This window comes from Malus sylvestris, chromosome 11, assembly GCF_916048215.2.
Source record: "Malus sylvestris chromosome 11, drMalSylv7.2, whole genome shotgun sequence".
NCBI classification, from domain to species: Eukaryota; Viridiplantae; Streptophyta; class Magnoliopsida; order Rosales; family Rosaceae; genus Malus; species Malus sylvestris.
This window is the reverse complement of record NC_062270.1, coordinates 32,800,403-32,823,006: the sequence shown is the minus strand read 5'-3', so window position 1 is coordinate 32,823,006 and position 22,604 is coordinate 32,800,403. Positions and strand designations below refer to the sequence as shown.

Here is a 22,604-nt window from a genome sequence, read left to right as displayed (position 1 = left end):
AATATCTCTGTTTTTTATACAGAACCCGAGAACCCCGGTCCTTTCTAATATCCCCAAATTATATTTAAAAACTCCCAACCCCAAATTGTCGCAACCTCCCAACTTTAAACTCAAGTTACCCCATCCCTAAGCACCATTTGCCATTCCACCACCTCTAGCTGCCTAATTTTAATTTTATTTCTTCCAAATTCATTTAAGTTTTTTAATCCTATACTCTAGTCTTAACTCCCAATTGTAATATATATGCTACATTAACAAATTTCATCTTTGTAAAGTCATTAATTGATGTGTTATGTTGTTGGGAAGAATTTGTTGGTTTTATTACCTTTGAGATTAATCTATTATTATTAATTTTTTTTAAAAGCGGGACAACTAGTGGCAAGCCACAGTTATCCACCCCTTCTAGGGGTCTGGAAAACTCAGATAGGCACCGGCTTGGAGCCTCAAACCTAGGACCTCCCTGTTTTTTGTATTTGGAAAGCCGAAATCCGCGCCTTTACCATTGAGCCACTTGATGTGGTTGATTAATTTTGACTATTTAATGAACCAAATTCAATAAAAATAGTGATATGGAACCAAACTAGTCTAATATATTTTTTTTTTTGAACTTTTATTTTGGAACCCCCGGTCTTGAAATCTTAGATCCGCCTCATAAAAATCAAACCATGTGGACATGGTGCATGCCCTAATTATTGGTCTGCTGCTTAAGAGAAATATCGAACATGTAAAATTTGGGATTGAAATATTATTTTTAGACTGTGTGCCAGTTTAGATCCGCATCGTTAGGTAAGTTAATTATCATATTCCCAGACAAACTTTTTGGTATATTGCCTTTGGGAAACACCATCATCGAAATTAAGCAAGTGGCACGTTCATTAGGGTTTGGGATTTTGTTAATTAATTGAAAGCTTTTTAGCTAAGTTGTCATAACTCTTTAATTTGATCATTGAGATTTAAAATCGATTGAAGTAGTCGTTTAGATTGTCCACCATCAATTATGTTGATCAATATGTGAAAAATCTATATTGAGTTAAAGAAACCACCATTTCAAGGGAATGGATAGATTTAACAAAAATTCTCTTAATTTAATGGAGATTTCTTACAGAATGACCAAAATAATTGACGGATGACAATCTCAAGAAGCGCTTCTATCAATTTTAATCTTAAAGACCAAAGTGATGAGTTATCAAGAACCATTTTGGATGAAAATCATTGATTGAATGAGTTTGTTGTTATTTTAGAGGCAAAACTTGTCACTTTACATATATCAAAGCTCCATCTCAATCCATATATCAGGTTCACGCTATGATAACCAATTAGGATTTCGAGATTTTGGAACTACCACTACCAGAATAAGCAAAACCTTTTTCTCTTTTCCTCTTTTTCTTCAGCTTTGCAGAGAAAAATTAAAGATGCCGTTTGCCACAGAAAGTAGATATATATGCATATGGTACAATGCCAAAATGTTTGTGAAAAAAGAGTATTTACTTTTATTTTGTGTTCAAATGTATATTTTATATTACAAAGAGGAATTTGAGCTGTCACACCATAAAACTGTCATAATAATTTGGTATCGAATTCATTAATTATTTATGAGCCAAATTTAGATCTCGCACTTACAATTGAAGATGAATACTATTAGATCCTAATATTAATGACGACAATTTTTATATAATAATACTTACCGCGCCCATGTGGAGGATGCACATATTTCTCCATTTGCAAATAACGTATCTTGACCGAATAAAATCAACAATCAGAATCATTCAATTTATTAATCTTTATTTAAATAGACGGTTCATCATGAATATACTTGGTACCTAAACCGTCAATCTTTTTTATAAATGTGAATGACTAGGTTTCTCCAATTAAATGATTTTTTATATTGATGATCTTCAAATTAAGAATAATAGATTGAATGTTTCAAATCGTTGATTTTATTTGGTCAAGATACGTTACTCACAAATGGGGGAATTTCCTCATCCCTTCAAAGTGGAATGCAAGTATTATCCATTTTAAAATAAGGAATTCTTATTTGAGTTTTATTTTGATACAACGATATTATGAGAAGGGAGTTGGATTAACCCTCGCAACGTGACAAGAGTAATATCGAATTGAACTCGCCAGTCGAACCTAATATCTTTTATTTACATGTGAAGATGAATCCTTATTTGAATTTTTAAAATCTATTATGCATTCCTCTGTCATAAAAGCATAAAAAAAAAGAAAAAATAAAAAGAAGAAGATTAAAACAGTGATATATCATGATAAGGTAGGATGCGTACAAAACCATCACAATTAAGTCTTATTTAAACACGTACGTGATATGATCTTGATTTAAATGATACCTACTATATACATACATACATACATACATACATACATACATACATACATACATACATACATACATACATACATACATACATATATATATATATATATATATGTGTGTGTGTGTGTGTGTGTGTGTGTGTGTGTGTGAGGGCCGGCCCTGAGTATTAAGGGGCTCTGTGCAAAACTTAGATGGAGGCCCTTCATTTTTTTTTAATGTTATATTTCTTTATTATTATTTTTTTTATTTTTTCATCTATAAAACTAAAATATTACAAGTTACTGCAACAAAAATAAGTTGTTTGATCAGCCAGGTATTTTTCCTTACCTTCAAAGGTCCTAAGTTCGATATATGTTGGATGTCTTTTTGTTATCTCCTGTTTACAAATTTGCAAAAGCTTAAAATATAACAAAACAATATCACTAGGATTCGAACCCAGCACATGGGCTATAAGAAAGAAGAGATAAACTGCTTGCTCTAGAACCACATATAAGATTGTCTTTTGCATCTAATTATTTTAGGGACACTTTGGATGCGGTCCCTAGCTATCAATATTATTTGATTGAAACCTTGTTAGTTTTTAGTTTTTGATTGAGGTCCCTGACATTAATGTAATAATGTAAGTTACTATATTTTTTTAATTAAAAAATAAAAATTGAAATTTGTAATTGTTTATATTAATGAGATTTTAAATAAAACCCATAATTTATGGGATTAAAAATAATAAAATATAAATTATACTCTCTATTATATTGTGTGTGTGTGTGTACATATATGTATGGGTACATTAACCAAAATTAACAAAAAAAGTTATTGTACCAAAACATGGATACATTCTCAAATCAACGAAAAAGAATGTACCCATATAAGTTTAAACATGGATTAAAAAATTTGAATGGATTTTATATTAAAAAAAGGGTACATTTTACATATAACAAATTGATATATTTGAGAATGGGTACATTTAAGATTAAAAAAATTGAAAAATTATATGAATGGGTACATTTAAGATTAAAACATTGAGAATCTTTTTATATATATAAAAAAAAAACTAATAGGTACAAACTTAATTTAATTTAATTTTTTATTATTTTGGAAATGTTTGAATTGAAAATTAATTAGAAGTTTAATAGAGGTGTGAGTATTAAACCCTAAATTAATTACTAATTTTTATATTAAAAAATTATATAATAAACATGTAAATTCATTATCACATTAATGCTAGGGACTTGAATCAAAATTTGAGAACTAATAAGGTCTTAGTCAATGAACAGTAAAAACTAGGGACCTGATACTAATTTTTCCATTATTTTATATGCATCTGTATACATGTAATGAAAATTTAGGGGCCCTTCTGAATCGGGGGCCTGTACTGTGGCACCTGTTGCACACCTTCATGGTTGGCTCTTGTGTGCGTGTGCTCCAACTGTTTTTTAAGAGTCGACAAAAAAAAAAAAAAACCTGTTTGTTAAGAGAATATTATATATGTAATCCTCTAAAAGATAAAGTATATATGACGATTATTTATGTCTAAAAAAAGTTGTGTTGTGTTTGTCTAAAAAAACAATCGATCGAACTTTCTTTTAATCGCATTACATTAATGTGGCTATATTTAACGAACGTGCTGGTTGCATATATACATGCATGCATGCGTGCACTCCAACAAAGATGATGGTTTGTCCTTTGCCTCACCTGAAGAGATTAATCACAGTCTTGAGTCTTGCACATATAATCGATTGGCTTTTGCCAAAACCACTTCCTTATGATTGTGGTAAGCATGTACTAGTTCAAAAACAATAGTTTATGTTGTAACAGTTGTATCTCTTTTTTGTATTTTAAATGATATATTTTTACAAAGAGGAGGTGAATTTAAGCCAAATTATATATAGCCATAGTAATTAGTAAGTTTGTATTGAACTTGCCCGTCATAATATTTAAACTTAAGACACTTTACTTACAACTAAAAAGAAATATCACTAAGCCGTAGTACTAATGACAAAAATTATTGTTATTAAATTTTTTATTTAAACTAGTATAGAAGCTAACTTTACTATTAAATTAAGAAGAAAACTCCCACAAAACAAGTTTGAAGTTTTCCATATTTTTTGTTTTTCCATAATAAACATAGATTAAATGAAGAATCCTCTCGTCATTTGGTAAAGAATGCATATTCACTCGCTATTAAATTTGATTTGAATAGTTCAGATTAGAACAATTTTTATGGATAAGATTAAAGCATTATAACGCATCTATTTATTTCCATCTTTTATTGATTAAATGCTATAACTTAAATTTAATACCATATGACTATGAATTCCTGGTCACTAAAATAGAACTCGTACGAGAATTTATATAAACTAAAAGAAAAATAATTACATTTCAAGGGACTATGTGCTAGTGTATGCAGGCATGAATCTCAATTCAACCTAATACCATGACTCTAGTTCAACCAAATGGGGTCACAGATTAGACTGATGTACGTAGCATCGCATTGAAAGGATTTGGCAATAAAAAAAGGGAAAGCAACTATAACATTAAGTTCCAAAATCCCCTGCCCCAGGAAGAGAAAGAGGTATGGTGGTGTTTGCTGGGCCCTGATATTATTTTTTTCAGATAATGTTAAAGGATTAAAATTTTAAATTAAATTTTGTATATCAAATAATGTACTTATTGATTATTAAATTATTATTTAAATTATTATTTATGTACTTATTCCTTATTTCGTAAATTTAATTTATTTAGTATTACCTTTATTTTTCAACTTGTTTTTGACTTTCATCAGTTTCCTTTCTGCCCTAATTAGCGCGAGCCACGTTACCGTTATGATTGAATCCCCTCCATTTAAAATATGAATTGATTGATGTGTGCGACTTGGTAAGGTCAAATTACTCATGTACCCTTTATGTGGATAACATAACTCTTCAATGTCAAAACTTTTAATACAAAATCTAGATTCTTCAATATATTAGCTATTTTGATTTTGAAACGTTGTCATGTTTAATTTTTTTTTTCAAAGTAAAAGATAATTTTATCGGTCGAGTAGGAATAGCAACATTAACATCAATAGTCAGAACAAAATAAATTAAATTATTTTGAAAAAAAAATAATAAGTGCGACTTTGATTTATGAATTAAGATAAGAAATTTCAGCTGTTGAATGTCATACATTGGCCAAAGAAATAAAGAAATAAATAAGAGTTTAAATATCTTAACTCCATTCAAACTAATACTGATGTTGATAACATACCTCTTCAATGTCAAAAACTTTTAATACAAAATCTAGATTCTTCAATATATTAGCTATTTTGAACATTTTAATGTTTAATTTTTTTTCGAAAACAAAATATAATTTTATCAGTCGAGTATGAATAACAACATTAACATCAATAGTCAGAACAAAATAAATTAAATTATTCTTAAAAAAATAATTGGTGTGACTTTGATCTGTGAATTAAGATAAAAAGTTTTAGTTGTTGAATGTCCCACATCAGCCAGAGAAAGAAAGAAACAAGAGTTTAAATATCCTAACTCCACTCCAACTAATATTGAGGTGTTTTGTGACAAAAATCCACATCTGACGAATTATGCATGTGGTAATTAACAAGTTGAAGACAATATTGATATTTTTGAAAGTGAGCCCTTAATCCGTCTCTTTGATAATTTGACATTTCACTTCAAAACAGAATTTCAGCTTGTCTTGGTATTACTTGAATTAAAAAAAATTATTCGATTACTTTAGAAATGAGTTGCTAAGCATTCTTAGCAAGAACTTACAAGAAATAAATTAACCAACAAAATGAGTTTATGTTTTTTTTTTCATTTTGTTATTCTAAATTTCTTATGATATTTTAGACCACTGCTAAAATGAAGGGTTGTACCCCAAAAATATCAATCTCATTCAAAAATAGAAGCACTTATACATAAAGGATATGTAGAGTAAAGCTTTGAGTCACGTCCAAATTTAATTCAATAGGTAGGGCTCCATCAATCTAAAATAACCGAAGATAGAAACATTTCCAAAGTTATTTCGAGATGTGCCATTTTTTTTTATATATATGCTAAGAAAACATGCATGTTGTGCTCGTTTAAGCTTGATATATATTGTTGGGACCAGATCGATGAAGTTTGGTTCATCATTTGACGAGCATAATGTGAAGTGTGGTCCATACGAAAGAGAAAAATGAGAGTATACTTGTTTCTTTCGAAAGCAAATGCCATTCTATGATAGTTGGGTTTTAAGTCCTTCACCTAATTATATATTTGCACAAGTTTCTCATATTTGTTTACTTCATAACATATTTTAACGCACTTTCTAACCAGAGTTCATTTTCTTTAAAATTGATCAAACAATTGTCTCTTAGGACTAGAGTCTAATAGTACTCTTCTCTATTTATAAGTGAAGTTTATTTTTTGGTAAACATAAGTGAAACTTTTGTAGACGTTGAATTCTATACCAAATTTAAATAAATATATAAAAAAATTTAACCAGGAGTTGAAATAGGTGCTTTTATATTTTTACTAACAAACAACTTGACACTTTTATTTTCTTTACACAAGCGATATTCTAAGATTTTTTTTTATTTTTTATGTAACATATTGAGAGTGGGGTTTGGGATAGTAATAATTTTGTATCAAAATCACTTACGAATGGTGAGGATAAATATGAGCATCATGATTCTAGTGATTGTGATACTCTACACGTTTTTTTGTTAAAGTAACGATATTTTACACATTAAACGCAAGTATTTAAGATTTGACAAATAAAGAAACTACAAGTTTTTAAGAGATGCTAGATATCTAATTTCACCTAACTAATTTTTAAACATTGTCCCCTTGAACTTCAAACAAAAGAAAAAAAAAATAGAAAAATGGTCAACCACATTTGTACAAATCATTATCCACACTCCTCTTTTTAATTTTTTACACGTTTTTTTGTTAATTTATGTTTTTTGATATTCTTTAATTTATCCGATCCGACGATCGAAAATTAAAAGAGAGTGAGAAGTAAAAAAGGGTGTGATCCACACACCCCCCCGGTTAGAAATTTAGTTTAATAATGGTAAAATTGACATTTTCAAGTTTGTTGGGTGTGATTGTGAAATTGTACGTAAATAGAAAATAGAAATACACCAAACCCTATAAAAAAATATAAAAAAATCTTTTTCTTTGGTAACAAATAAAAATTGATCAAACCAAAAATAGGATGATTCTATTATTGTAATTTCCTCAAAATCTCCGTGCTAATCCAAAACCCCATTAACTAACAATTACCACTGTGGCTCAGTAGGTCCCATTTTATTCAAAATTTGCATCTTTTAAATCCCTAAATTCTAACTTCTTTATTTTATTTTTATCCTTATTATCGGAACCAAACGGCTCTCTGAACTGGAAGAGGCAAAATTTTGGAACCAATCTGCAGAGAAATAAAAAATTAGATTTAAATTCAAACCAAAGAAAATAACAAACAAAACAACGCTTTAAAGCAAACCAACGTTTATATTAATCTTCTTCGCACGCTCCAACTCAAGAGTTGGTTTCCAATTTATTTAATTTTTTTTTCAAGTGGCTCTCTACCATCATAGTAGAAAGGAGTGCTATCTCTGCATCGGAATAAATTCAAACACCATTAACTCTTTAATCTAACATTTAAATTTATAATATAATAAATTTATCGTTTGGCAAGAAAAAGTTATTTATTTATTTTTTTCAAAAAAAAAAAGAGAGGAGAATAAAAACAAACAGAACAGAAACAGGGGCTCATCTATCTGTTTTCATACGACAAACAGATTGTCCATTTTCTTTCCTCCATTTTCCCAACTCTCTTCTTCTTCCTCCTTCCCTCTCTCTCTCTCTCTCTCTCTCTCTCTCTCTCTCTCTCTCTCTCTCCTCTCTTTCTCTCTCTAGAAAAAGAGGTTTGTCTCCTCAACAAACTCAACCTCCCCCCTTCCTTCTCTCCTCTCTTTTTCTCTCTCTAAACCTCGTAGCTTCGGCTTTCAGTATCAAAATCCCCAAAACGTAAACCCCTCGATTAGCCAGCCCAGTTTCGGAGTTCGTCTCCCTCGGTTTTTCTTTCTCGCCTAACAAGAAAAAGATTTTTCATTTCCATTTCCACAGCTCGCCGTCCGTCCAATCCCCAATTGGGTTTTTGGGTTTCAGTCTGATGGGAGAATTTGAAGAATTGGGTCGCTGTTTCTGGACACTCGGATCTTCGGATTTTGTGGGTTCTTGGTTTTCTTTGCAATGCGGGGTTTGAATTGGGTCGGGGTCCAAGTCTGAGGGATTGAATTGACGTTTCGAGGTGTGAATTTGGGGGTTCGGGAGGTGTGCATAGACTGAATTTGTAGCTTGTGGTTGTGAAAATGATGGCTTCCGCGTCTCCGTCGATGATAGCGAGGAGCTCGTTGGAGGAAATGCTGGAGTCGCTTCAGCGAAGAGATACGGTCGAAAAGCCGAAGGAATTGCCGCCGGCATTACCAGCTCGGCCGCCTTCCAAGGCTCGTCTGCCATCAGCCCGCCGCTCTATGCCCAACAACTTCAGGGTCGAAGACGCAGAGGGTTCTCTGGAGTGTTTACCTAGTTTGAATAAGAGAAAAGAGGGGGACTTGGGGTTCAAGGCAGGTCATTTTGGCGTGAAGAAGACGGAGAATGATCAAACTGTTGAGTCGCCCTACGGTGGGTCACCTGAGGACAGTGGAACGAGGCCGGAGAAGATTGCAAAATCGGATTGCGATGACAACATTGGTTATTTCATCAAGAAGGTAATTAGGAGGGTGACAGTTAGTTGGCTGATCTCCTTTTTATTTTATTTTATTTTTATTTTTATTTTTTTTATGATTCTTTACTCTTACGCATTGCTTTGTGTTCTTAACTGAACTTTACAGTGCTATTTGGAGTATGGTAGTCCAAGAACTTTAGTCCATATGATAAGTTTTGGGTAATGTGATAGAGCATGGATTTTATATGATTGCAATGATTCCGCAGAATTTGGATTTTGGTTATGATGAACACCTGTACTTTAAAATTAGAGGTCAAACCTTTTTGTTGAAATGTCATAGATCCGTAAGAAAAAAAATTATTTTTGTTTGATATCATTTTGTAATATAGCATCTTTGTTCTTTGGGCATAGGAAATTTATTTGTAAAACATGAATTGATGTTGAAATATTTGGTTTCAGAAACTTCGTGTTTGGTGTTGGCTACCTAGTGGGCTGTGGGAGTTAGGAACGATACAGTCAACTTCAGGGGACGCTGCACTTGTTTCACTCTCTAGTGGAAATGTAAGTTCATCAGTTTTTGGCTTCACCCCAAATCCCATTTCAACTACTGAAGGCACTTAGATTGATGGGCTGTTTATGCCCTTGTTCTGTTACTGTAGGTAATCAAAGTGCACAGAGTTGACCTCTTACCTGCAAACCCAGATGTTCTCGAAGGTGTGGATGATCTTATACAGCTTAGTTATTTGAATGAGCCTGCTGTTCTTTACAATCTTCAGTGTAGATATTCCCAGGATATGATTTATGTAAGTATCACATTTTCCTGTTGCTGATGCTTTCGTTTCAGATTCATGTCTTCTTCTATTCTCCTTTTACATTCTCGTGTTTTTCTTCCGTAGAGCAAAGCCGGGCCAGTTTTGATTGCAATCAATCCTTTCAAAGATGTTCAAATTTATGGAAAAGATTCTATTAGAGCTTATAGGCAGAAACTAACAGACAAACCTCATGTCTATGCTGTGGCAGACGCTGCTTATGACGAGATGATGACAGGTGCATGACACCTATTTTATTTATATATTTACTTTTGTGCCGAATCTTTTCTTTTTATGGTGGCATTGTTTAACTTGTTCTGTAACTTGTTTTTGACCGTTTTCCTGGATGTAACTTTTATTTTGCAGATGATGTAAATCAGTCCATAATCATAAGGTTAGAACCTTTTCAAATTGGTTTCTGGTATATTAGAATCTTCTTTGTGAATCACGCTTAGTACTTGTGTGCAGTGTTATCCTATACTAGATCATAAAGTTCATTGTTAAATCAGAATGTAGTTTGCAAATAAATAGTCAATAGATTTTCTTTTACAGTGGGGAAAGTGGAGCTGGGAAAACCGAGACAGCAAAAGTTGCAATGCAATACTTGGCTGCTATTGGTAGTGGCAGTTGTGGCACAGAGCATGCAAATGCAATCCTTCAGACCAATTGTATACTAGAAGCGTTTGGAAATGCAAAAACATCCAGAAATCATAATGCTAGCCGATTCGTAAGTTACTTTATTTCTTTCTTCTTTTTGAAGTTTTATTCAAAATTATTGCCTGGAATTGGTTATTTATTTTGTTACTGATATCCATCCTTTGTTTTTCATTACTTAATTGAGGTCTAAAGGGTATGCACTTAAACATGATTTCTGCTTTGCTTCAGGGGAAATTGATTGAACTTCATTTTAGCACTGCGGGAAGAATATGTGGTGCTTTTATCCAAACATGTAAGCTGTTTGAATTGAATAAATTCCTTTTCTGGTATGCTATTACCTGACTTGCATTTCAATCAGAGTGACTGACTTGATTTTACTACCTCATTCACATGTCAACTCCAATGCGGCTATCATGATTGTGAACAGTTTTTTTGGACAAGGTAATTAGTTGCCCTTTATGAGTTTAATCAGCTTAGTTTTAGCTGTCTAAATATGCCTTTTCTGACACTATAATATCTCATTTGAGCAGTCCAGAGTTGCTCAACTAGAAAACGGTGAGAGGTCGTATCATGTCTTTTATCAACTCTGTGCTGGCGCTCCATCAACGCTAAAAGGTAGGGAAGCTTTATTTTAATCATCAATTCTAGTTGCTTGTTTCACCATATGTGGCAAAATGGCAAATTCGTGCCCATTAATCTCTTTTCTAAATTTATGTCCTCTTTATGGGATGCCTAGATTTATAAATTATAGTGATTTTGAAATCGTCACATCATAAGTTCGGGGGTCTACTTTGTTGAAATCTTGCTGTATGACCCATGAGCTTTAACATAATTGGCATGGGTTGAGGTTACGTGAAAAGTAAATCTTAGGTTGAATTCCTCTTCTAAGCAAGAAAGGAAAACTATACAGTAGTTGGCATGGAACCTAATGTTTGGGACCACTATAGCACCACATAATGTTTGGAACCACTAACGCCACATAAAAATATTGAGTTCCAGTCTAGTCTTCTTGATTGCTTTTTACAAAATTGGTTCGTATGGTGATTATCAATGATCAGTTATATCAGTAATGGCCCTTGCTTGTGTTTCAGAAGCTGGCAGGAAACATATTAAATGGGTTCATTACAAGTTCTATGATAACCATTTGCCTTTTAATGTTTAGTTCTGTTATTAGCCAAAATTAGAGCCTTCAACAGTTCTGCTGTACAAGTATTGGGGAATCATTGTTTGTTTTTGGTTGCAGAGAGGCTAAACCTTAAAAGGGCTAGTGAGTACAAGTATCTTAATCAGAGTGATTGTTTGGAAATTGATGGTGTAGATGATGTGCGAAAGTTTCATACACTTGTGGTAAGTAAAGAGATAATTGTTTATATCACCATTCATGCAATCAATATACTTTCTTTTCCAGTTTGTTCCTTCTATAACCAAAGTGTCACATTCTCCCATGTTGTATTGTTTTTGCATCTCCTCAGAAAGCGCTAGATGTTGTTCAAGTTTGTAAGGAAGATCAAGAACACATGTTTTCATTGCTGGCCGCAGTGTTATGGCTGGGAAACATATCATTTCAAGCGATTGACAATGAGAAGCATGTGGAAGTGTTAGCTGATGAAGGTAAGAAATAGGTCATTCACTTGGTGATCTTTCCATGGGATATTTTGTATAGAATGCTGATTCTAAGCCAGTTGCATTCCTGGCTTGGATTTTTAATGATAGTTCTAACTACTAAGGTTTTCTATCTGGTCATTAACTGGATCACTGGAATGGCATTTTGGGGTCCGCTACTGCAGTCATATTATTGAGCAGTGTTAAAGAGTGTTGTGCACATATATGTCCAAAAAGACCTTTAAAATTTTGTCTATCCAAATTTTTGTAAGAGGTTTCCCTCGGTGTCTGATTTCATTCCATGTCAACCATCTGCGGTCTCAGAATGTGTTTGTTCTATTAAGTCAAACATTACTTTTAGACTTACACTTGAGCACATGAACAGATGCCTACATATGAGTAACTTCTCTTCGTTTTTCCATTGGGCAGCTGTAACCATTGCTTCCATGCTGATGGGTTGTAGTTCCCAGGAGCTAATTCTTTCTTTGTCCACCCCCGAAATCCGTGGTGCCAAGGATAGTATTGACACAAGGCTGACACTGAGACAGGTTTGCTAATTTCTGTAACAATCTATGCTTGAGTCCTGACCAGTGTATTAAAAGCGTGAGGCGTGGGGGAGGCGTCCGAGGGATAGTCCGGCCTAGGAGTGAGGCGAAGCCTCACGGGACCTAAATTTTTTAATATGTACACTAAGCGTACACATATATTATATTAAAAAAGAAGAAGATTATTAACCAATAATCACCCTGAGTACACTCATAAATATATACACACATATATAGACATATATTATATATATATATAAAATAAATGATGAAAAGCACAATGAGCACACATATAACAATGCACGCAGACAACACACACATCCATTATATAAAAAATAAAAATCAGAAAAAAAGGCAAAGAGACGATAGTGCAAGGAAGAGGTATGAGGCAGTTAAAACCCTACCCAAAATTCGGGTTTGAGAGTTAAAAAAAAAAAAAAAAAAAGAAGCCCTGAGGTGTGCCTTCCGCCGCCTAGGCAGCTCCGGCAAAGCCTTATGCCCACTCCCTCAAAACAGAGGCGGCAACCCTCAAGCCCAGCCTCAGAAGGCGCCTAGGCGGGCCCTGAGGCGAACCTTTTAAAACATTGGTCCTGTCAGCCTTTAAATGCACTTTTTGATGAAAATGAGGCTTATTTTTTCTTTCTTTCTTTCGTATTCAGGCAATTGATGCAAGAGATGCGTTGGCAAAATTTATCTATGTTAGCTTGTTTGACTGGCTTGTAGAACAAATTAATAAGTCACTTGCAGTGGGAAAATGCCGTGCTGGGAGATCCATCAGTATACTTGATATTTATGGGTTTGAGTCATTCCAGGTACTAATATATACTTCACTTTTGGTGATGTTTGCAATAAGATTTGTGTATTTAGTAATGATCTTAAGGGCTATTTTTCAGAAGAACAGCTTTGAACAAATGTGCATTAATTATGCAAATGAGAGGCTGCAACAACATTTCAACCGACATTTATTTAAGCTTGAGCAGGAGGTGAGCATCTCAAGTGCAATGTAGCATTAAGGTTGCTTAGTGTCAGACTACATGTTATGACTAAATGTGTGAATTGTGATTGCTTATTCCTTTTACTTCAGGAATGTGAATTGGATGGGGTTGATTGGACTAAAGTTGATTTTCAAGACAATCAAGAATGCTTGAATCTGTTTGAGAAGGTATTTCATTGAGCCTTCTATATCACTGACCTGCTAATTTTTCATCAGAATTTCATTAGATTCATTTTCACTGTATAGTATATGTGACATTCAAATCAACTTGTATAATTTGTGATAATTAGGGGTTGGGCCTTCACATTTTGCTTTACCTTGATTAATGCTTATGATATCTTAATAGAGTTTCACATTGCATGATAGCTACAAAAGCAATGAATTAGGTGGTATTAGTCTTCTGTTCTCTTTATATGTTTTAAAGAAAAACTTTATTAGCTCAGCTGGAGGAAAACCCCTCAACTATCCACTTGTATGTTCTAATTGATTCTTAATTGTAAATTCATTTGGTTCGTTTCTTCTCAAAAAAAAAAAAAAAAAAAAATTGTAAATTCATTTGGTACCCTTCTCCCATTGCAAAGTAAGAAGGGTGTATTACTGAAGTGATCATAGTATTTGCCTCTATCCTTAAAGCCACTTTTTACTGTGTTGTGGGCAGAAACCTTTTGGGCTACTATCCGTGTTGGATGAGGAATCGAACTTCCCTAAGGCAAATGATTTGACCCTTGCCAATAAATTTAAGCAACACTTGAATGCTAATTCTTGCTTTAAAGCAGAAAAAGGAAGCACTTTCAGTATTCGTCATCATGCTGGAGAGGTTAGTTTTTGTTTGAGCATGTTCCCAAGCTTTAGTTGTGTGCTGACTTCATTTGCACTATTGTATATGTACACACCAACTTAAGAATTGTTTGACTCTGCTTTTTATCATTCTTTCTGCATGCCCTGAAAGTAGTGCATAGAAAGTAGCTAAGTGAATCATGGAAAGGTAAAAATAACAGTGGTGACAAATTATTGCAAGTTTGCAACCACTTGATTAACACACATGTTTCCTTATGACTGTTGCCTTGGCTTTATTGATATCAAAGGTGTCTTCAACTCATCCTTCCCAAAATTTTTACTTCTTTAATTCTTAACCTTTATCCTCATTCTCATCACCAATCTTCATTGTTAATTTGAGTCTCCTCAAGCTACCATTGTTAATTGCGAGTTTGCAACCACTTGATTAACACATTTTTTTTCCTTATGACTTGTTCCTTGGCTTTATTAAATAACTTAAGCCTTGACCATAAGGAAGGACTGGCTTACGAGACATTGCATTGGTTGCTCTTGATTCTCTTAAATGTAATTTGAGGATAGTCGAACTTATGTTTTCGTACTAGGCAATACATGATGTAAGCCTGTACACATTGATGCAAGTTTGATGACCTTTATTTCTATAAAATTGCTATTGGTTTTCATAGTGTAATAGTTTTACTAACATTTGTATTTTTATTAGGTTCTATATGACACAAGTGGCTTCCTAAAAAAAAACAGAGATAAGTTGCCTTCTGTTTTCGTCCAACTCCTGTCATCGTGCAGATGCCGGCTTCTGCAGTTGTTTACTTCCAAAGAGCTTAAGCAGTTCCAGAAACCTGAAAATGATTCGTACCAGATAGATGCATTGGACCCTTCAAAATCAGGCGCTGGTATTGACTTCAAGGTACATATGCTTGCACAAGTTTTAGCTGGATATAGGAGTAGCTTTTGTATGCTTAGATCAGATGCCAAAATTTTGAATGTCATCTGAGTAGGATGGGACTCTGTTAGATGAGTTTGGATGATAGTTTTCTTTTGGTAACATATGGGGGTCGATGATCTTATTTGTTCAGAAAGCTACATCTCATTCTAAATTATTTAACAGTGGCTGAGACATAGCTGTACTGCATCGTTTAAAGTTTAATTGTACATCATTCATTCCTGTAGGGTCAATTGTTTAAACTACTGCACCAGTTGGAGAGCAGCACCCCTCACTTCATTAGCTGCGTAAAGCCAAACAGTAAGCAGCTTCCCGGCATGTATGAAGTAAACCTTGTTTTACAACAGCTCAAGTGTTGTGGAGTTTTGGAGGTTGTTAGGATATCACGATCTGGATACCCTACTAGAATGGCGCATCAAGAATTTGCAGGAAGGTTGGTATACATTGAACCGGAGTTTCAGGTTTTTAGTTAGTACTGGTTTTCTCAACTATCTTTTCTCATGTGTCTTTTGGATTAGGTATGGTTTTCTACTTTTGGAGGACGATTTACCTCGGGATCCATTAAGTCTATCCATTGCTGTTCTAAAAAGATTCAGTGTCCTCCCTGAGATGTACCAAATTGGCTATACAAAAGTGTTTCTTAGAACAGGGCAGGTGAGCTCCTTTAAGAGTTTTGAAATTTTTCTCGTCATCACTTTCTGTTTTTTTTTTATAAGTTTATTTCTCTGGTGGCTTTCCTAATGTTGCTGAGTCTGGTTGTTCATAGATTGCATCATTGGAGGATAAGAGAAAGAAAGTTCTGAGAGGAATAATTGGTGTCCAAAAATACTTCCGTGGTCACCGGGCTCGTTGCCACTTTGATCAACTTAAGGAAGGAGTCCCAAAGATACCATCAAGTAATGCCTACTAACTTTTATAGTTTCATTTGGTCAAGACATTTAGCTGTTTTTATCATATATTACAGCATTGTTTGGTACAATTTGATATTTCTTCTGAAAAACAAAATCCTGGTTCAATACAAATTTTGGACTCTCTTCAGGACGTTGTAGTTTGGCTGACCATACTGTTCTTTATGTTATGAAGTGAACATGCTTGAATTTGTGGTTCAAACTCCATTTGTTGCCCAATTCATGTATAATGAAAAATAATCACTTTTGACTACTTTTTAGTATTAATGAAAATTACTTTTAAGATGCAGACGGTCTTGGTGAAAATACTGGAAGGAAAGCAGGTTCTCATGAAACTCTTGATGAGCGTCAAAATTTGAAGAAGTCACATCCTGAGAATGGGAAAGCTAAAAGGAAGGCCGGCAGGAAGATGTCAGAGGTGAAGGTACTTCCGATAAAGTAATTACTTGCTAAACCTGTTTCCTTTGCTTCATCTCCTTATGAAATCTTAATGCTGAAACCACACTGAAATTTGACTAGTCATTACCCAATACTTGCTCTTTTTTAGCTGATTTGTCAAAAAATTGTTCAATAGTTATAGTTTTACTTTTACCTAACCACATGAAACAATCTAACTTTATTTAATAGAACCAAAAACAAGTCCGGTAGGTTTAAGGTTGAGTTTTCAAAAGCACTGCATTAGCTTTAAACTTGAGTTTCAGTTTTAAATAGAAGTCTTTTCCAGTGTGGTTAAAGAATTTTATTTTCCTTGGCTATTGAATTTAAGTCGCCCCACTATATAGACAAAATTCTCCAAGGCTCGAAAAATTTAAATTGTGAAAATCTGTTCTTTGAAACAGTATGCTTACACTTAAAGCTGAAAATTGCAAGAAATACTTGTGCATTTTGGTAAATTTTTCAGTTTGGAGGTTTTGTAAATGAAAGGCCGACTATTTTCCACTCTCTTATGTCTCTGAGGTTTGCGGATCTGAATAACTGAAAATGGAAATGTTTTCTGAACAGGATTTGCCATCAGATTTGGCAGAGCTTCAAAGGCGGGTGCTTCAGGCTGAGGCAACTCTGGTGCGGAAGGAGGAGGAAAATGCTGAATTACAGGAGCAACTGCAGCAATTTGAAACAAGATGGTCAGAATATGAATCAAAGATGAAATCGATGCAGGATGTGTGGCAAAAGCAGATGGCGTCTTTACAGGTGAGTTTTCTTGTGTATGCTTGATCTTAGTTTTAAGAGATATGCACAAGTGGTATTATGCAATTTATGCTTATAGAACCAAAAGCGAATCCTGAAATGAGTCGAAGAATTGGGGAAAATGATGCAACTTGTATGGTTGTTCCAACTCACAGTCAATCTGAATATTCAGATCTGGAAAACTAATGGATGCTAAAATTATGCAATTTTAATTTATTCTGTAAAACTGCATTATAAAGCTGCACCAGAGATGGTTATCTTCATCCAATTAAAATCATATTCTTGCTGCATGCGATGAAAACCCAAATTGACCAGTGAGTTTGTTGTTCTGGTGACTTGGAGATGATTATCCAGTTTATGTCGACTTAGAAGAAGTCAACTGTTAGTGTATGTTATTAAGTTGAACTCGATAGGGTGTTGTGTTTGTACCCATGCGTCATGGGTTCGAAACTCCCCCCCCCCTAATTTATTGTAATAGTTTCAAACTCTTCCCCCTCCCCCCTGTATTAAAAATTTTGAGAAAAAAAAAAAAAAGAACTTGATGAAGTTTGTTGAACCCCCACCTTTTTTCGATCAACATTGATGAACCGCCACCTTAGTCGTAAGCTTTTGGGATCATCATTTACTTCACCACAACCAATGTGCATGCACATGCATCTTCACATTATATTTACATTTTGTCTCCTTTGAAAGAAATGGATGGTTCCTTGTTGATGATTGACATCTTAGATTGAACTTTGCATCACCTTTAATACTCTCTATTATTATGCAGACGAGTCTTGCTGCAGCCAGAAAGAGTCTTGCATCTGACAATACTGCTGGTCAACCTGGAAGACTAGGTTCTGTTTCATCACCCCGATACGATTCTGAAGAAGCCACATCCATGGGATTCAATGGAGCAGGGCTTGAGGCTAATGGCAGTTCAAATGCAGTCAGCAGTCTGGTGAAGGAATTTGAGCAGCGGAGACAGACATTCGATGATGATGCGAAAGCTCTAGTTGAGGTAAAACCTGGGCAGTCAGCTGCAAATATGAATCCTGAGGAAGATTTACGAAAACTTAAACACCGGTTTGAGTCCTGGAAGAAAGAGTACAAGGCAAGATTACGGGAAACAAAGACAAAGCTTCATAAAATTTGGCACTCAGAAGAGGAAAAACGACAGAGAAAATGGTGGGCAAAGATAGGCTCAAGAGCATTGTAGTATCTTGTTTTAGATGATCAATCACCATCTCATGGTGGACCAAGAAGGAGATACCTAAGAGGATGATTGAAGAAGGGAAGTAACTTTCTCAGTAAGCTACCTCCTTCAGTAGCTAGCTACTCCTCTGTTTATATATCTCGCATCGCATATTGGTGATTCTTGGTGCGGTGTAGTATTATGGAGAGAAACTTGTAGATCTACCAAATTTTTGTGACTTTGTGGGAACGTTGATGATCAAGTGAACAGAAAACTAGGGACTTTTAAGTGGTTTTCAGCCGCTATTTCTTTGTTGATTAGTTTACTTAGTTTGTGTATAATCAGTTGGCATTGATGTAATGTGCTACAGTGTAGACCTTGTTAGTGAAGATGTGGGAAAATATGTTCACATTGTCTGCGTATGAAGTGATTAGTACCTGATTTTCCAATGTGTTTTTTATCTTTCTAAAAGCAGATTACATATATAATTGTAGGGTTATGGTTATTCTATATTCAACTCCTTAGCAATGTGTTTGTGTGGGGGAGTTTGGTGCCTAGGATTGGATTGGATAATTTTATAAGTTTAAAGTATATATGTTGAGGATAGAGGTGAATAATTGTATATTTAGAAGCGATGACACGTGAAAGAAACTCATCCTTCTTATTGTGCCGTTGTGTATATTTGAAAGGTTTCAGGTCACTTAGTATTACGGTCTAATGATATCTTTTTTTTACTTGTAAGTGAGAGGTCTTAGGTTTAATTCTCAGCAAAGGTGAATTTGAATCACATTATTGCTAGCCTATTGTGAGATTTAGCTCACTTCCACATCCATTGGTTTAGATAATATCTTTTGTTAAAAAAAAAAAAAATCCGCTTGGATGAGTAATTTATATTTTGACTTGGGCTTAGCTAAAGGGCTTGAGCAGTCTGTTGTCTCCTTGCACTCAAGTTTGATATCTCCCTCTTGTTATTTAGATTAAATTAAAATATAGCTCGAACAAAAGAAATGATTCAAAGTAGATATTAAATGATGGAACTATGAAGATTGGATCACAGTTATAGAGTTGATACTCATAGTGACATTTGAGAAATCTGATCAATTAAAACGGCAAGTATTAACATCTCCATAAAATTTTCTGTTCAATTACATTCTCCCAAACAAGATTAATAATTACTAATTAGAGGAACTGAAGATTAATTTATGATCCGGGCACAAACTTGGTGGCATAGACCCATGCATTGTTAGCTACAGGGTTGTCAAGGTGGTCCAAGAGGTTCTCTAGGGGACCCTTCCCAGTCACAATGGCTTGGACAAAGAACCCAAACATGGAGAACATGGCTAGCCTCCCATTCTTGATTTCCTTCACCTTGAGCTCGGCAAAGGTGACAGGGTCATCGGCAAGGCCGAGGGGGTCGAAGTATTGCCCTCCGGGGTAGAGGTTGTTGCCCTCTCCTACGCCATCAAGACCGTTGATACGGAATCCTTCAACGAGACCCATGAGGATGACTTGGAACCCAAGCACTGCTAGGATGCTCTGAGCGTGGACTAGGTTGGGGTTGCCCAAATAGTCGAGGCCTCCTTCTGAGAAGATTTGAGCTCCGGCTTTGAACCACACTGGCTCTTTGAAGTCCACTCTCACCCATTTCTCGAGAACTTCTGGGGTGATGCAGCCTAGTGCTCCAAGCATAGCCCACCGGCTATGGATCACCTAAAGTTGCACAACATTACTAAACCTCTACTTCCAAATCAATGCAAAGTAGTATAATCGTTATCAACAACAATCTCTCGTCAAATATCAAAAAAGTTATGTTGTTCGACTGTGAATAAAGACTGCATCATCAGTCTCCACTCATTTTGGTTTTGAATTGCGAATAGAAGGCAATAACATGCATGTATTTTTGAAAAATATGCTTAAAGTCTTGCTTCATTCATTCTTAATCTTTTGTAACTATTTGGGTTATTTGGGAAGTGGAAAATTAACACTAATGGGAGTGAAAAATTAACAGTACTTGAAGTGTTGAAATACCTCAAGAGCCCGGTTCTTAGCAAAGGCCTCTGGGTCAGCTGACAACCCTGCAGTATCCCATCCGTAATCACCAGGAAATTCTCCGTTCAGGTACGAAGGAGTCTGAGCAGAAAAGGGTCCCAAATACTTCACTCTGTCTGGTCCATACCACAAATCATTCCCCTATTCATGTCACAAACCCCGAATATTAGACATGCATTCTGTAGTTTAGACTAATTTAGTGTAGACCATCGCTCGAATAAAAAAAAAAAATTACACAGATACGTACCATGGTGTATTTGCCAGTTCCCACTGGGACAACATCTCTGAGAGTGTTAAAACTTGGCCCTCGGCTTTGGCCAAGAAATGGGGTGGTTCTTAGAAGCGTGCTTGAGCTAGCAGCTGCTGCCATGACTTTCCAAGCTTTGAAAACTTAATTCAGTTGACTTGATTTGTGTTCTGATGAATTAATTGGTGGAATTGTGTTTGAAGCTTGGAAGTGTGTAGAAAGGAAAGCTGTGTGTGCAATATTATGCACAGATGGGTGGTTGAGAATGCAGGAGTGGGAAGTAATGGTGGGGATTCTGACGGTTTGAATCAACCAATGAGAAGGCTTCAAAGGATTTTTAAGCATCTCTAACTCATATCTTTCTATCCGCATTTTATCTAGCCAAAGGCACATCACAAACTCACAAGTCCTTAATATTAATTTGTTGGTAAAACTTGCACTGTGTGGCACAGATGGATTTAGTGTTTGTATGGGGCCCTACGGCAAATTCCTGATGGATCAATGAATGGTGGTTGTGATTTAACGTCTCTAATTGCTTGGGAGTAACTTAAACAAAACGGGCTCACTACTATACCGGACGTTGTGGTTAATAATATAATATCAAATAACAAAAACTTACACATGACATGTTACTGTATAATGTATATTATATTATTGGCTTGGGATGCCATAGTAGCTATGTACCCATTGCATGTTAGTCATTCTCCAAACTGATAGGGACATGTTGCCCTTGCCTGGGGGAAGGGGCTTGAAACAACACATTTTATTATATCATGATAAATTTACACTAAAGAGTGACATAATAAATTGGTTTCAAACTAGCCATCCACGATATTTGAACCCCTTACCTACAAGTAAACAGATAATGAGCCAACTAAAGGTCATGTTTTATACGCACCTAAACAAGTGCATAATGAGCCAACTAATAAGTTCTTGTTATGAATTCTTTAGTCTTTCACAAGTAATTAAGGTTATATACGTACAAGCATGGTAATGGCTTTACTCGTGCTGGAGTTTTTCTTACGTCCCTTGTCAATTAACTATTGGACTTGAGGAGACGCGATGAACGGCGACATTAAGAGCCCTCAGTCAGGGGACTTTTAGTATATATCCTCGAAAATCATGGCCTATGAGGGGCCATGATTTGCAAGATGATTATCTCGTTAAGATGATCCCGAGATTATTTGACTATATTAACAGGGCTTGATAATGGAGGTGGTAGTGCTAGTATGGGTGGTGACAATAGTTGGGAGGAGGGAGCAATTGTTGTGGGAGTCATGATGGCGAAGGTGGTGATGATAGCCGGCAGTGGCGGCGAAGGCAACTATATCGATGGTGGCATGTGTGTGTTAGGATATACATAGGTGAAGAGTATTGTTAGTCTTGTATTGACTGACAAGTGTCATTAGGAGATTGGTTGTGTTATGTCCTAAAGTAGTTCCTGTGAGTATTTATATCTGAAGGAAATATCTTGTAAAGGTTAAGTTGTGAAATGAAAAGTCTTTTCCTCCAAGATTCTCTTACTTTTCTTTGAATATTTTTCTCTCTCATTTCTTCTGTATTCTTTCTGTTGACATGGTATCATCGCCGATCAAAAGCTTGCGCCATTGATTGCGATCCTACTGCTTCCGCCATGCTTGGTTG

At 35.0% G+C, this 22,604-nt stretch overlaps 2 protein-coding genes across 7 annotated transcripts; one reads left to right on the top strand and one right to left on the bottom strand.

The window, feature by feature from the left end:
* Window positions 1–8,095: 8,095 nt before the first annotated feature.
* Window positions 8,096–19,113, top strand: LOC126589585 (myosin-2-like). Of its 6 annotated transcripts, none has more exons than XM_050254922.1 (23): window positions 8,096–9,092; window positions 9,509–9,610; window positions 9,709–9,852; window positions 9,946–10,096; window positions 10,225–10,252; window positions 10,411–10,585; window positions 10,744–10,807; window positions 10,943–10,956; window positions 11,046–11,130; window positions 11,759–11,862; window positions 11,988–12,126; window positions 12,547–12,665; window positions 13,322–13,474; window positions 13,556–13,645; window positions 13,747–13,824; window positions 14,315–14,473; window positions 15,152–15,355; window positions 15,619–15,824; window positions 15,910–16,045; window positions 16,158–16,287; window positions 16,590–16,717; window positions 17,302–17,490; window positions 18,260–19,113. In XM_050254922.1, the coding sequence occupies exons 1-23, from the start codon at window positions 8,694–8,696 to the stop codon at window positions 18,686–18,688; spliced, it is 3,426 nt and encodes a 1,141-aa protein (XP_050110879.1). In that variant the 5' UTR covers window positions 8,096–8,693; the 3' UTR covers window positions 18,689–19,113. The 6 variants fall into 6 exon arrangements, with proteins under 6 accessions (XP_050110879.1, XP_050110876.1, XP_050110877.1 ...); XM_050254919.1 differs by having other exon boundaries at window positions 16,590–16,723; XM_050254920.1 differs by having other exon boundaries at window positions 16,584–16,717.
* Window positions 19,114–19,747: 634 nt separating this feature from the next.
* Window positions 19,748–21,251, bottom strand: LOC126589586 (chlorophyll a-b binding protein 3, chloroplastic-like). The gene is made up of 3 exons (XM_050254925.1): window positions 20,961–21,251; window positions 20,693–20,854; window positions 19,748–20,374 (listed from the first exon to the last, which is right to left on the bottom strand). Exons 1-3 carry the CDS (start codon window positions 21,081–21,083, stop codon window positions 19,865–19,867), a joined length of 795 nt encoding a protein of 264 aa, XP_050110882.1. The 5' UTR covers window positions 21,084–21,251; the 3' UTR covers window positions 19,748–19,864.
* Between the last annotated feature and the right edge of the window lie 1,353 nt (window positions 21,252–22,604).

Coding starts and splice junctions, on each gene's coding strand:
- LOC126589585 (XM_050254918.1), top strand. CDS start 8,694: ATGATGGCTTCCGCGTCTCCGTCGATGATAGCGAGGAGCTCGTTGGAG. Junction 9,093..9,508: donor TTGGTTATTTCATCAAGAAG/GTAATTAGGAGG, acceptor ATTTGGTTTCAG/AAACTTCGTGTTTGGTGTTG. Junction 13,475..13,555: donor ATGGGTTTGAGTCATTCCAG/GTACTAATATAT, acceptor GCTATTTTTCAG/AAGAACAGCTTTGAACAAAT.
- LOC126589586 (XM_050254925.1), bottom strand. CDS start 21,083: ATGGCAGCAGCTGCTAGCTCAAGCACGCTTCTAAGAACCACCCCATTT. Junction 20,855..20,960: donor GAACTGGCAAATACACCATG/GTACGTATCTGT, acceptor TGACATGAATAG/GGGAATGATTTGTGGTATGG. Junction 20,375..20,692: donor CTAAGAACCGGGCTCTTGAG/GTATTTCAACAC, acceptor GTGCAACTTTAG/GTGATCCATAGCCGGTGGGC.